This window comes from Venturia canescens, chromosome 8, assembly GCF_019457755.1.
Source record: "Venturia canescens isolate UGA chromosome 8, ASM1945775v1, whole genome shotgun sequence".
Lineage (NCBI taxonomy): Eukaryota > Metazoa > Arthropoda > Insecta > Hymenoptera > Ichneumonidae > Venturia > Venturia canescens.
Window position 1 is genome coordinate 8,245,701 of NC_057428.1, and position 11,990 is coordinate 8,257,690.

The following is an 11,990-nucleotide window of genomic DNA, read 5'->3' on the forward strand; positions in this document are numbered from 1 at the left end:
CAACGACACACGGGTGCTCATCCGCTCTCACCTGGACAGCATTTTTCGCACAACGGTCATCTCACCAAACTCTGCACGGGATCTTCGCACCCTCATCCACGACGTCTCGGAGGCGTACAACTCACTCCGGGTTCTGGGGGCACCTATCGACTACTGGGACTGGGTTCTCGAGTATGCGATCACGCGACGTCTCGACACCTCGATTCGCGTCGCCTGGGAAACGAAAGCGGGCCAATCACCAAATCAGCCAAAATTGGCAGAATTACGGGCATTCCTCACCAATCGAGCTCGGGCTCTTGAGGGCTCTGCTGTCTCCACGGGTCCTCCTCACTCTCGGAGCGGAAGCAACACGGGATCGGGCAAATCAGCATCGGGTACATCCTCAAGGCCGTCAGCAAGGGCTCATGCGGCAACAACGGGGAGCCAGCAATCATGCTCGTTCTGCCAGCAGGCGCACTTCATCGTCGCCTGCCCCAAATTTCGGGAGCTCACCAACGAGCAACGGCGGGAAAAGGTGCAGTCCTTGCGGCTGTGCTTTAATTGCTTGGGTCGGCACAACGTGTCGTCGTGCCAGACGACGACGAAGTGCAAGGAGTGCGAACGGAAGCATCACACCATGATCCACGTCGGGTGGAGTCGGGACGGGAGCACTCCTGCACCATCACGTTCGGTCAAGTCGGGCGAGGCATCGGGAGCCTCTACGGCGGGACCATCCTCATCAAGCTCCGCATGAGACAACGGGGCATTAACTTTGTCCGCCTCGGGAGCCGCCAGGCCGGCAGTTCTTCTCGCAACGGGTCAAGCTAACCTCATCACACCACACGGGGCTTCTCACCGGGTACGAATGTTGATCGACACGGGCGCGGAGATCACATTCATCACTGCTTCTCTCGTGCAGCAACTCAAGCTTCACCGGGAAGCATCGGTAATACCGATCATCGGGATCGGCGGGACGCATTCGGGCCACACGCGCGGGGTGGTTTGTGTAAAGCTTCGGTCTATGCACTCATCGGACATTGTCTCAATAAAAGCGCACATTTTGTCAAAGTTAATGCCTACTCTCCCTTCATTTACACCTCCGAACATCTCACTTTCTCATCTGCAAGGTCTTCCACTTGCAGACCCGGAATTTCTCTCACCAGGGTCCATCGATTTAATTCTTGGGGCTGATATCTATGGGCAACTCATTCGGGAGCAGATCAAGCGGGGGCCTCACGGCACACCGATTGCACAGAATACGGTTTTCGGGTGGATCGTTCTCGGTCCTACGGACTCTTCTAAACAGTCAGCCGGGTTGGTCCATCACGCTGCAGTGGATCACGGGTATCAGGAGCTTCAGGATCTCCTCACACAGTTTTGGATACAGGAAGAAGTCTCGGGCTCGGGCGAATCGCACCTCACTCCTGACGAGCAGGAATGTGAGACTCATTTCTTGACGACACACAAACGGGACTCGGACGGGCGGTACGTCGTCAGATTGCCGGTTAAATCCGCATCGGGGACATTGGGCGGGTCTTTTCACACAGCTTCTTCCTGTCTCCATCGACTACAATGCAAACTCAATCGGGATTCAAGCTACAAGGGCCTCTACGACACGTTTCTCGGGGAATACGAATCATTGGGGCACATGACTCGAGTCTCGGGCAATCACGCCCCGCTCGGGCCCATTTACTACTTGCCGCATCACGGGGTGCTCACCACAAAGTTACGTGTTGTATTCAACGGGTCGTGCAATACAGCTTCGGGAATTTCGCTTAACGACATTCTGCACACGGGCGCGAAACTGCAGCGGGATATTTCGGACGTTCTCTTGTGGGTCAGACGACACCGTTTCGTCTTCGCGACCGACATCGTTAAGATGTTCCGGCAAATTCGGGTTCACGAAAGTGATTGGGACTTACAACGCATTTTATGGGTGGACGAGGGTGGGCGGGTCGTTCCATTCCATCTCACCACCTTCACTTACGGTACTCGGTCAGCACCATTCCTCGCGGGACGGGCCCTGGATCAACTGGTTACAGACGAGGGCGGGAAATATCCCGAAGCTGTCGCCCCTCTTACAAAGGGGCGATATGTGGACGATATTTACGGCGGTGCTGACCAGCTCGCAGATCTCATCACGCAAGCGGAGCAACTCATCGGGATTTGTACAGCGGGCTGCTTTCCTCTGGCCAAGTGGCAGAGCAATCATCCGGAGCTTCTCACGGCGGTCGGGGCGACCGCATCAACGGAAAACGCTCGGGTATTTGAAGAATGTGAGACAAAAGTCCTTGGTCTCGCATGGCTTCCTCACACGGACGTGTTCAAATTCACGGTTCACAAGTACACAGCCGGGGACGGGATCACGAAACGCATCATTCTCTCGGAGATCGCATAATTATACGATCCATTGGGTTTTCTCTCACCGGTAACGATTCGAGCCAAAGTTCTCTTACAAAGGCTTTGGTTAGAAAAGTTAAATTGGGATGACCTCGTGTCAACGGAAGTTCGCAACTCCTGGGTCGCGTTTCGGCAGGAACTATCGCATATCGGGACGGTTTCGGTACCGCGGTTGCTCAACATCGCGACGGGTACATCGGTCGAACTACACGGGTTTTCGGATGCATCTCAACTAGCAATGGGCGCAGCTGTGTACGTTCGGGTTTCGGGCGCGGGTAATCAAACAACGGTCTCACTAGTCTGCGCTAAGACTAAGGTCGCACCGATCAAACGGCTCACAATTCCTCGGTTGGAGCTCGCAGCAGCGGTGCTGCTTGCTAAACTCACACACCACGTGCAAAACGTGCTGGGCCTTGATGACTCACGGGTATACCTATGGACGGACTCAATGGTAACGCTCACTTGGGTCACTTCTCATCCTTCACGGTGGAAGGATTTTGTTCGGAATCGGGTATCACTGGCACAGGAGCTCGTGCCACGGGCCCAATGGAGATTCACACCGGGTCGGGACAATCCAGCGGATTGCGCATCACGGAGGCTAACCATCTCACAACTCGCGCGACATTCATCATGGTGGGACGGGCCTCACTGGTTAGCAAAAGACTCATTCCATTGGCCAACTCAACGCGTCGGGACGGGGAACGCAGCGGCGCTCGAAGAGCGGCCAGGTCTTACACTCTCACTCGCAACATCACCCTCACCGGTTTACGATCTCATCTTGAAATACTCATCTCTCACACGGTTGTTGCGAATCACCTCATGGCTCTTCAAGGTGATTACAAACCTGAAAAGAGAGGGCGACGGTACATCGGGTTCAGCCAACATCACACCGGGAGACCTGGAGAACTCACGGCTTTATTGGGTGAAAGCCATTCAGGGAGCATACTTCACTTCAGAGCTTAAAACACTCACATCGGGCTACACTCTCCCGAAATCGCATCCGATCACGCGATTAACGGGCTTTATAGATCATCAAGGCATTCTCAGGGTGGGAGGACGGCTGAAGCACTCAGCCTTACAACCTGATTGCAAGCACTCAGTCATTCTCCCTCGGGACTCACCACTTACGGCACTTCTCATCGCTGATGCCCACGAGCGCACTCTCCACGGCGGGACTCAACTCACTTTGGCTTATCTACGGCAGAGCTGCTGGATCATCGGCGGGCGTGGGCCAGTATGCTCATACATTTTGCGTTGCGTGCGGTGCGTACGCTTCCGGGCGCTCAAGGCACAGCAACTAATGGGTCAGTTGCCAATCTCACGGGTTACGCCGGCAAGGCCGTTTCTCTTCTCGGGGGTCGACTACGCGGGGCCAGTTTCACTCAAAAGCTGGCGCGGGCGTGGGAGCAAATGTCACAAAGGCTGGTTGTGCATTTTCGTTTGTTTCGCTACCTCCGCTATGCACCTTGAAGTTGTTACAGATTTAACCACGGACGGGTTCCTCGCAGCACTCAGACGGTTCACGGGCAGACGCGGGATTCGGCACACGATCCAAAGTGATTGCGGAACCAACTTTCAGGGTGCAGCAGCGGAGCTACGACAATTATTCAAAACGGGTACACGGGAATCCGAACTCATTCAGCACACTGGGGCAACTGACGGGATTAAATGGGTGTTCAACCCACCGGGGGCACCTCATATGGGCGGAAAATGGGAGGCCGCAGTAAAATCGGTCAAGTATCATCTCCGGCGGACGATTGGGGATGCCAGTCTCACGTTTGAAGAATTTACGACTCTTCTCACACAAATTGAGGGCATACTCAACTCGCGGCCGTTGGAGCCTCTGTCGGATGACCCGGATGATTATTCGGTTCTCACCCCTAGGCATTTTCTCATCGGGGACACACTCACCTCCATTCCTGAGCCCTCATTACGGGATGTGCCTCAAGGTCGCCTCACACCGGTGGCAATGGCTCCAGGAACGGGTTCAATACTACTGGGAGCATTGGTCATCGGGATACCTGCAACGGCAGCAGGCTATATCAAAATGGCATCATCCGAGTCACGACATCCGGGTCGGGTCTATGGTTCTACTCATGAACGAAAACACGTCACCCACAAAGTGGCCACGGGCACGGGTCACACAGCTACATCCGGGAAAGGACGGGCTCATACGGGTGGTTACTCTCAAAACGGCGACGACCACACTCACCCGGCCTATCACCAAACTGGCACTCTTGCCAGTGCCTCAACCGTGATCAATCGACAGCACTGCTGCCGATGGCGGGCGGAATGTCCAGGATTGAGCGAGGCCTCGACGGTAGCGCGAGAGAATTCGGGCCGGGCTCTCGCGCTCCGCCGCTGGCGTCGACAGTTCGCGGGTTCGGACGTTTGGGCGCGTGCAATTAGAGCAGCCGGGTGCTCGTTTCACGCGCTCACGGGGGGCGTCGCCACCTCCTGGGCAGTAATTAGCACGGGACCGGGGAAGCACACCGCGCATGTGCGCGGGGCTTCATCATCGATCTCCATGATTGATGCCTCAGTCTTGATCCGGTCGCTGAAGCGTGCAATACGGCTAATCACTGCATCTCACCTTCTCATCAGTTTTCGGTATCAAATTCGGGTTCTCTTATTCATTTTCGGTTCAAATCATTACACGGACTCTGCGCATTTAACGGAACATTCTCTCGGACTCATTTTAACGGTATATCTCTAAAAGTCATCGGGTTCTTTCTCACGAGCACGCTTCGGTCGTCCATCTTGTTCGTCTCGCACGTGCTCGACGAACACCGGGTCCACTCGCCATTTTCATCATCGGGCTTAATCGCACTAATTGTCGGGCAAATACTGTATTTTAACATAGAACAGCAGAACAATAAATTCCTCACTATTTTTCTCGCACCACCGGCGTACTTATTATTCGTTTACCACCTACACCAGACTCCTTGCAAAAACAGCCTTATCAAAAAAGCTATTCTGAACCTATAAGATCTAAAAAAGAGTATTTGGAATTAGAAAAATTGGTTAACGAATTGTTAGAAAAAGGCGCTATTGTAGCATGCAAGCAATCAAAAGGACAATTTGTGTCTGATATTTTTTTAGTTCCGAAACCGGATGGGAGAAAACGATTCATTCTTAATCTGAAGAAATTAAACAGATTTATTAAGACTGAACATTTTAAAATAGAGGATAGAAGGACTGCAGAAAATCTTATCAGCAAGAATAGTTTTCTCGCGACATTAGATTTAAAGGACGCATATTATACAGTTTCCGCCAGGGAGAGAGACAGGAAATATTTGAGGTTTTCTTTTAAAAAACAATTATATGAATTTGTCTGTTTGCCATTTGGCCTGGCGACAGCACCGTATACATTTACAAAGATTTTGAAACCGGTGATAGCATATTTGCGTAAAAAAGGTTTTCTTCTGGTTATATATCTTGATGATATATTAATTATCGGAAATTCTTTCGAGGAATGCCAAAAAATTGTACACAAGGTTTATGCAACTTTATAAAGCTTGGGTTTTGTTTTGAATGAAGAGAAATGTCAGCTGTTGCTTGAAAAACGATCGAGATTCTTAGGTTTCATTTTCGATACCGAAAAGATGAATATAGAACTTCCATCAGAAAAAAGAATGAAAGTGGAAGGAAAAATTTTAAAAATTTGTGAAAAAACTTCATGTACCATTCGCGAATTTGCCGAATTCATTGGTACAATTGTTGCATGTTGTTCAGCAGTGAAGTATGGTTTGGGTCATACGAAAGCTTTTGAAAGAATTCGATACTTGGCATTAGAGGAAAACTTTAGTTGTTGTGAGAGTTTCATGCGAATTCCGAGTACAATCCGAATTCTCCTGGTGATTAAAAGTCATTCGTTCAGTTCATAATTCGTTCAGAAATAAAAAATACAGCTATGAAATTTTTAGCGATGCTTCGCTGTCAGGTTGGAGAGCAGTATGCGACAATGAGAGAACACATGGATTTTGGAATCAAGAGGAAAAAAAGTTACATATTAATATCTTAGTGAGATATGTGTGGCATCCTTTTTAGAGCGATATTTAGCCTTAACAGCCCCGCTAAGAAACGACTGTGACAATTTGTTCATATCGTCGAGAAAACCGTTTAAAGCGGCAACGGCGCAGTCCATAAGCCGTTGGATTAGAGTAACATTAAAACTCAGTGGGGTAGGCGAAAAATACACACCTCACAGCACAAGGCATGCGGCAACGTCGACAGCACTAGCCAAAGGTATAGACTTAAGCATTATTAAATCAACGGCAGGATAGTCCAAAGATTCGCAAGTTTTTGCGAGGTTTTACAATCGACCAATTGAGCCGGACAGGGGCAATTTTGCACAGGCTGTTTTTCATTAAGAAATGTTCCTTTTGATTAATATAAATTGTTAAAAAAAATGTTTTTTCAATTGGATTAAAGCAAATAATAATAATAATTGTTGTTTATTATCTCTAAACATCTACCATTGTAATCTCGAGAACGAGACGAGGATATAATTAACCGATTAAACGAACTTACCTGTTGTGAAATTCTATCGTAATTATATCTGATGTCTCATTCGAGAGATTACACTCCCACCCGTGTAAGGAAAAATTTTGCTAATTTATTTGCTTAACCCACCCTTTGTAAATAATCTATAACCATTATGAAGGGATCGTACGGAATGGTGGAACGGGAGGGCCTGTTCCCCGTTCCGTTTGTTTGACTCTGAATACTCGCGGAATTTGGCAGGAAGTAGGCGGTACTACGCCTAAATGCAGTAATCTTAATATAAATTTATCAAATAAATTTCGATTTCGTTTTTATAACGGTACATTTTTTCCTCAAAAAAAGTTTCAATCGTTACAAGGCGCGTTCGGGGAGTCGCAATTTACGCTAAAAATACAAGATATACTAATATTAGTTAATGATAGCGTTAGCGTTTTTAGCGCAAACAGCGACTCTCTGAACGTGCCTATAAGTCGAAAATTCTTATAGTATCGTAAATCATATGAAGAATAGAAAATATATAAATTGCGAATAAGTGAAATATCACTTTCGTTGAAACTACGCGATTATGTTTTTCATTGGATATTGGATCATGAATGATTGAAATGAAAAATTGAACGATTAAACGAACTTACTTGTAAGTGATGTTTGATCGTAATTGTATGTTGTGCCTCTTCCGAAAGATCAATGTGTAGTACCCCTACTCGTACTGCTAGATAATCACGAGTTTTTAAAGTCTAAAGAATTTTTTCCATAGCCTGCTGTGATCTCATGCTCATGCTCCTGCTGATATTCATTTTCAAAGTATGGCCACAATCAATTGGGAAAATCTCCTATTAGGAGATGGGTATTTTGCTTGATCCATAACTTTTTATGTATTTGTATAAAATCGGGATGGGATTCTGATATTTCGGAAGAGGCGCAACATACAATTACGATCAAACATCACTTACAAGTAAGTTCGTTTAATCGTTCAATTGTATTTAGCGCCTTTTCCTCAAGATCAATGTGTAGATGTTTAAAGTCATTGTGGCCCATTTAATTGTCTGTATATGTTCTTACATTTATTAAATTTATTAACACTGAGTAAACAACATAAGTATTCAATTAAGCTTAACCCTTTAGAATTGCCCTCGCATATAAGCTATTATCATGCATTATTGGACGATCATAGAATTTCGCAAATGTTTTTGATCGTTCAGACCAACCTACTGTCGCTCTAATGTTATCAATATTAACTCCTTTTGCCTTTGCAGCACAAGACGATGTGTGTCTGGTACTATGGGCTGAAAAAATTTTTGTATCAATTCCACTGTCATGTAGCATAATCTTGACCCATCTACTCAAGGTTTGCGCTCCAACAGCTTTATAAGGTCTTCTTGCCGTGATAAAAAGGAATTCACACATTCCTCGGAAGTCTTTCGTTCGCTCCACGTAATCTTGTAATGTTGTAACTGGACAAATTACCTTTTCCTCTTCAAAAACGGGTAGCGTCAAAAGAGGTTGTTTTTTATTAAAACCCGAAGTTTTTATAGTATCTGGAATCTCTATGTATATCTTTTTTCCTTGCCACCTGATATTTTTGATACGAATCAATGCCAATGTCTGAATTCTCTGACCTGTTACTAAAGCAAGCAACGTCACTGTTTTTCTTGCCAACTTTTCTAAAGGCATCTCAGCATTTCTTTCTAAACTAGTAAGTAGTCCATAACTTTAAGTAGTCCAAAACTATATGAGGATCCCATGTATGATCATACTTTGGCTTAGATGGGCGAGCTTCAGCAATTCCTTTGAATAGTCTTCGAATATTATGGTCTTGTCCTATTTGTGGGTCCACTATTCATGAAATGGCCGAACGAAGAGTATTTAACGAACTGTACGATGCTCCTTTCTTAAATTCATTTGCTAATATTTCTAAATCATTTTTTATCAAAGGTTTTAATGGGTTAATTTCTTCTTGAACGCAAAATCTCCATCATTTTTTAAGAGCACTGTCATATTGTTTTAACGAAGAATTTCGTATTGAACTAATCATTATATCTCTGGCTTCCTCTGGAACATTATTCAATTCGAAAGCTCTCCACAAACAATTCCGGCCACCAGGGTAAGTTGTTTTCATAACGGGTGTGGATCCCTGTTGATAGACAAAAGCAAACATTGTCTAGGAACAAATCTTACTACTCCACTAATAAGGAGAGATCGAAACTGTGGGTACCATGGTTGGGCTGGCCAGTCTGGCACAACCACGATACCCGTGGCTCCCTCCTCTCGGACTTTTCTTAGCACACGTAAAATAAGTGCAAACGGTGGAAACGCATAAAACAAAGAAAAACCAGACCAGTCGACCGTAAACGCATCTATCGCTTCACTCTGAGGATCTCGAAACCATGAAAAATAACGTTCACATTTCGTATTAACACGAGAGGCGAAGAGATCGATTTCTGGTTTCCCCAACGCGTTAACTATTCTACCGAAAGCCCAATCAGCCAAACTATATTCCGTTTCGTCTTCAAGTCTTCGTGATTCGAAATCTGCCTCGGTGTTATCTTTAGTGTTAATATATGATGCTGTCAACCAAATTTCACGTTGTTCACACTATTCCCATATTTCTCGAGCTAAATGATTAAATTTTTTAAATCGTACGCCACCCGTTTTATTGATATAAGCAATAGCTGTTGTATTGTCCATTCGTAATAGTATATTACACACCTAGGGCAGGAAAATAAGGAAAGTCTCAGATCACATGTAATTGTCGGCCGAGGCGAAGCCGAGGCTGACAAACATGTGGTCTGAGGCTTTACTTTTTCCTGCCCGAGGTGTGTATACGATTTTTCTGTCCGACGCAGGCGGAATGCGGCAACTTCGGCCCGGAGGACAGAAAAAGAACATTACAGTTCTTTTCATTTTTTACGAAATATTTCAAACTAAAAAAAGTTGCCAACAGCTCTAACAAGGAAAGTCTTTCCGCTGACCGCCTTCGATTTTAATGAAATTTAAATATGTTATTCTACATAAAAATCTAAGAGACACGTATTTTTTTTTTATCGGCGGAAAAACGGGGGTGAAATTACCCTTTAAAGTTGAGACTTCCGAGAGGTACTTTTCAGGTTTCACCTATTTGCACCTGAGATAATAGAATGCACCCAAATGGATAATTACCCTAATGATAAACGATGAAAAATGCAACTGGTTTCATATCGGGGGGTTGCATAGGAAAAAAATTACAGGGGTTGAAAGTCACAAAATCATTATAAAAAAAAGTGAATGTGCTTTAGACCACACAACTGAAGTAAAACTTTTTTCGCAACGTACAGATGTATAGGTCATTCTACCAATTATGGAATTAATTTGTGTTGGAGGGTCTGAATTATGCATAATGGTAATTGCTTTTCAAAAGTACGTGTCACTGTGAGCTTTCATGATTTTTTTCAATTTTTTTTGTCTAGTCGTTTCTAAGTTATAGAGATTTGAAAATTTGCAATTGTTAACTTCTCGTGTTGAAAATATCGAACCCCTGAATTATTTTTCGGAACACTAAACGTAGTCATTTTTATGTGAAAAACCCTCAGCTTTTCGATAAAAATATTTTAAATATTCTCAGGGGTCAAATAAATCCTGAAAAAGCAATTATAACTTTAAAATTGCTTTTTCTCCTAATGTACCATTTTTAAAATATTTTAGAATATTTTTTTCGTAAAGTTCAGACTTTTTTTTTACAAAAAAACAGTGCTATTTTATTTTCAGATTCTTAAAAAATCAACTATAAAACAATCAAGTTGAAAGATACGTCATGAATTATCGGTGTGTGCCGTACTGCGGTTCGTCACGTCATTTATGGGTTGAAAATCAATTATCTCGACATATAACATTATATTCAGTAGCTGTGTACTTGAATATGTATCTAAAAAACATGACATTCTTGTGATTTTTCGTAGAGGATCACTTTCTCTAGTAAAAATGTGTTACAATTATTGTAATTTAAAAATGTTTATAAAACCACTTATTTTTATCGTTTCGTGCTTGGTTTTCATATCGTTCGTGTAAAGCTACTGAACTCAAAACTCACACACGTTTTACTGAGATGTATATATTTCATGAACTGCTGATGAGAAAAAGAGAGAAAGAAAATATACGCTTGAAATTTCTATCACTTGCTTCTATAAGACTTCTATCAATGTACCTGTAAAGCAGGCTAACGCACTAACACTGCGTAAATGAGAGAAAGAGAGAAAGAAAATGTGCGTGCGCATCACTCTATCTCTCTCTTGCTCCTACAATACTTTTAAGTCAGGGCTCAATACTAAATGTAAGAGTGGGGACGATGGGTCTACACTGCGTATTAGGTATTTCTATCTCTACCAACGTATATCTCTCTCAATTATCGTTCACCTCGCCCAATCACACGAGCCCATGGTAATGAGCGTGAGAAAGAACGAAAATGTACATGCGCATGCGGCGCATTCACACTTCTCGTAGCACTTCCGTTACATACTTCCGTAACAAGATTTTCACCAGTTTACCCCCCAAGCCCAGCACGCCTATAGAAGTTTTACTTCAAAAACTATTGCACCTATCTCGATGAATTCAATTGCACGTTGAAAAGGGCAAAAAAAATATTAGATACGGGTTTTTGTGTTTTTCTCGCAAATCGAGTTAAGAGGGTGAACTACCCCTATGTATGTTTACGTTTGATGTCAATACATCGGCAGTAATTCTTTTTTTTCTTATTTCTTCTCCTAGAGATACGTTTTTTTTTTAAATTTACAATAACCATATCACGTATATAGCATTTAATAAACGGTTTTATCTAGGAGCCAACTTATTTATAGATCAATTCTTTTATACGAAAAAGTATTTAAATTTGATTTATCGATAATTCTGACTGATTTATATTTGGCAATGAGATAACATAGGCATATGATAAGCGCTTACACACATTCGTCTCGGTAGATAGGATCAAGTTTTGGAATGATGCATAGAAAAACTGCGTAGTCAATTAAAAAAAAAGAGCGTACAATATGCTTGGATCTTTTATTGATAATATGTCAAGAAACTAACGAAATAATCACTACAGCAATAAATAGAAGCGAGTATATATAATCGTATGC

The 11,990-nt window shown here is 44.0% G+C and overlaps 1 protein-coding gene across 1 annotated transcript; it reads left to right on the plus strand.

Moving 5' to 3' along the window:
* Window positions 1-844: 844 nt before the first annotated feature.
* Window positions 845-6,665, plus strand: LOC122415214 (uncharacterized). The gene is made up of 4 exons (XM_043427203.1): window positions 845-2,242; window positions 2,516-4,843; window positions 6,306-6,333; window positions 6,430-6,665. The coding sequence occupies exons 1-4, from the start codon at window positions 845-847 to the stop codon at window positions 6,663-6,665; spliced, it is 3,990 nt and encodes a 1,329-aa protein (XP_043283138.1).
* Window positions 6,666-11,990: the final 5,325 nt, after the last annotated feature.

Bases quoted from the DNA above. Each gene is read 5' to 3' on its own strand.
- LOC122415214 (XM_043427203.1), top strand. From the start codon at position 845: ATGTTGATCGACACGGGCGCGGAGATCACATTCATCACTGCTTCTCTC. The intron at 2,243-2,515 runs GTATTTGAAGAA...GCGTTTCGGCAG, and splicing joins CATCAACGGAAAACGCTCGG to GAACTATCGCATATCGGGAC. The intron at 6,334-6,429 runs GTATGCGACAAT...CATCCTTTTTAG, and splicing joins CGCTGTCAGGTTGGAGAGCA to AGCGATATTTAGCCTTAACA.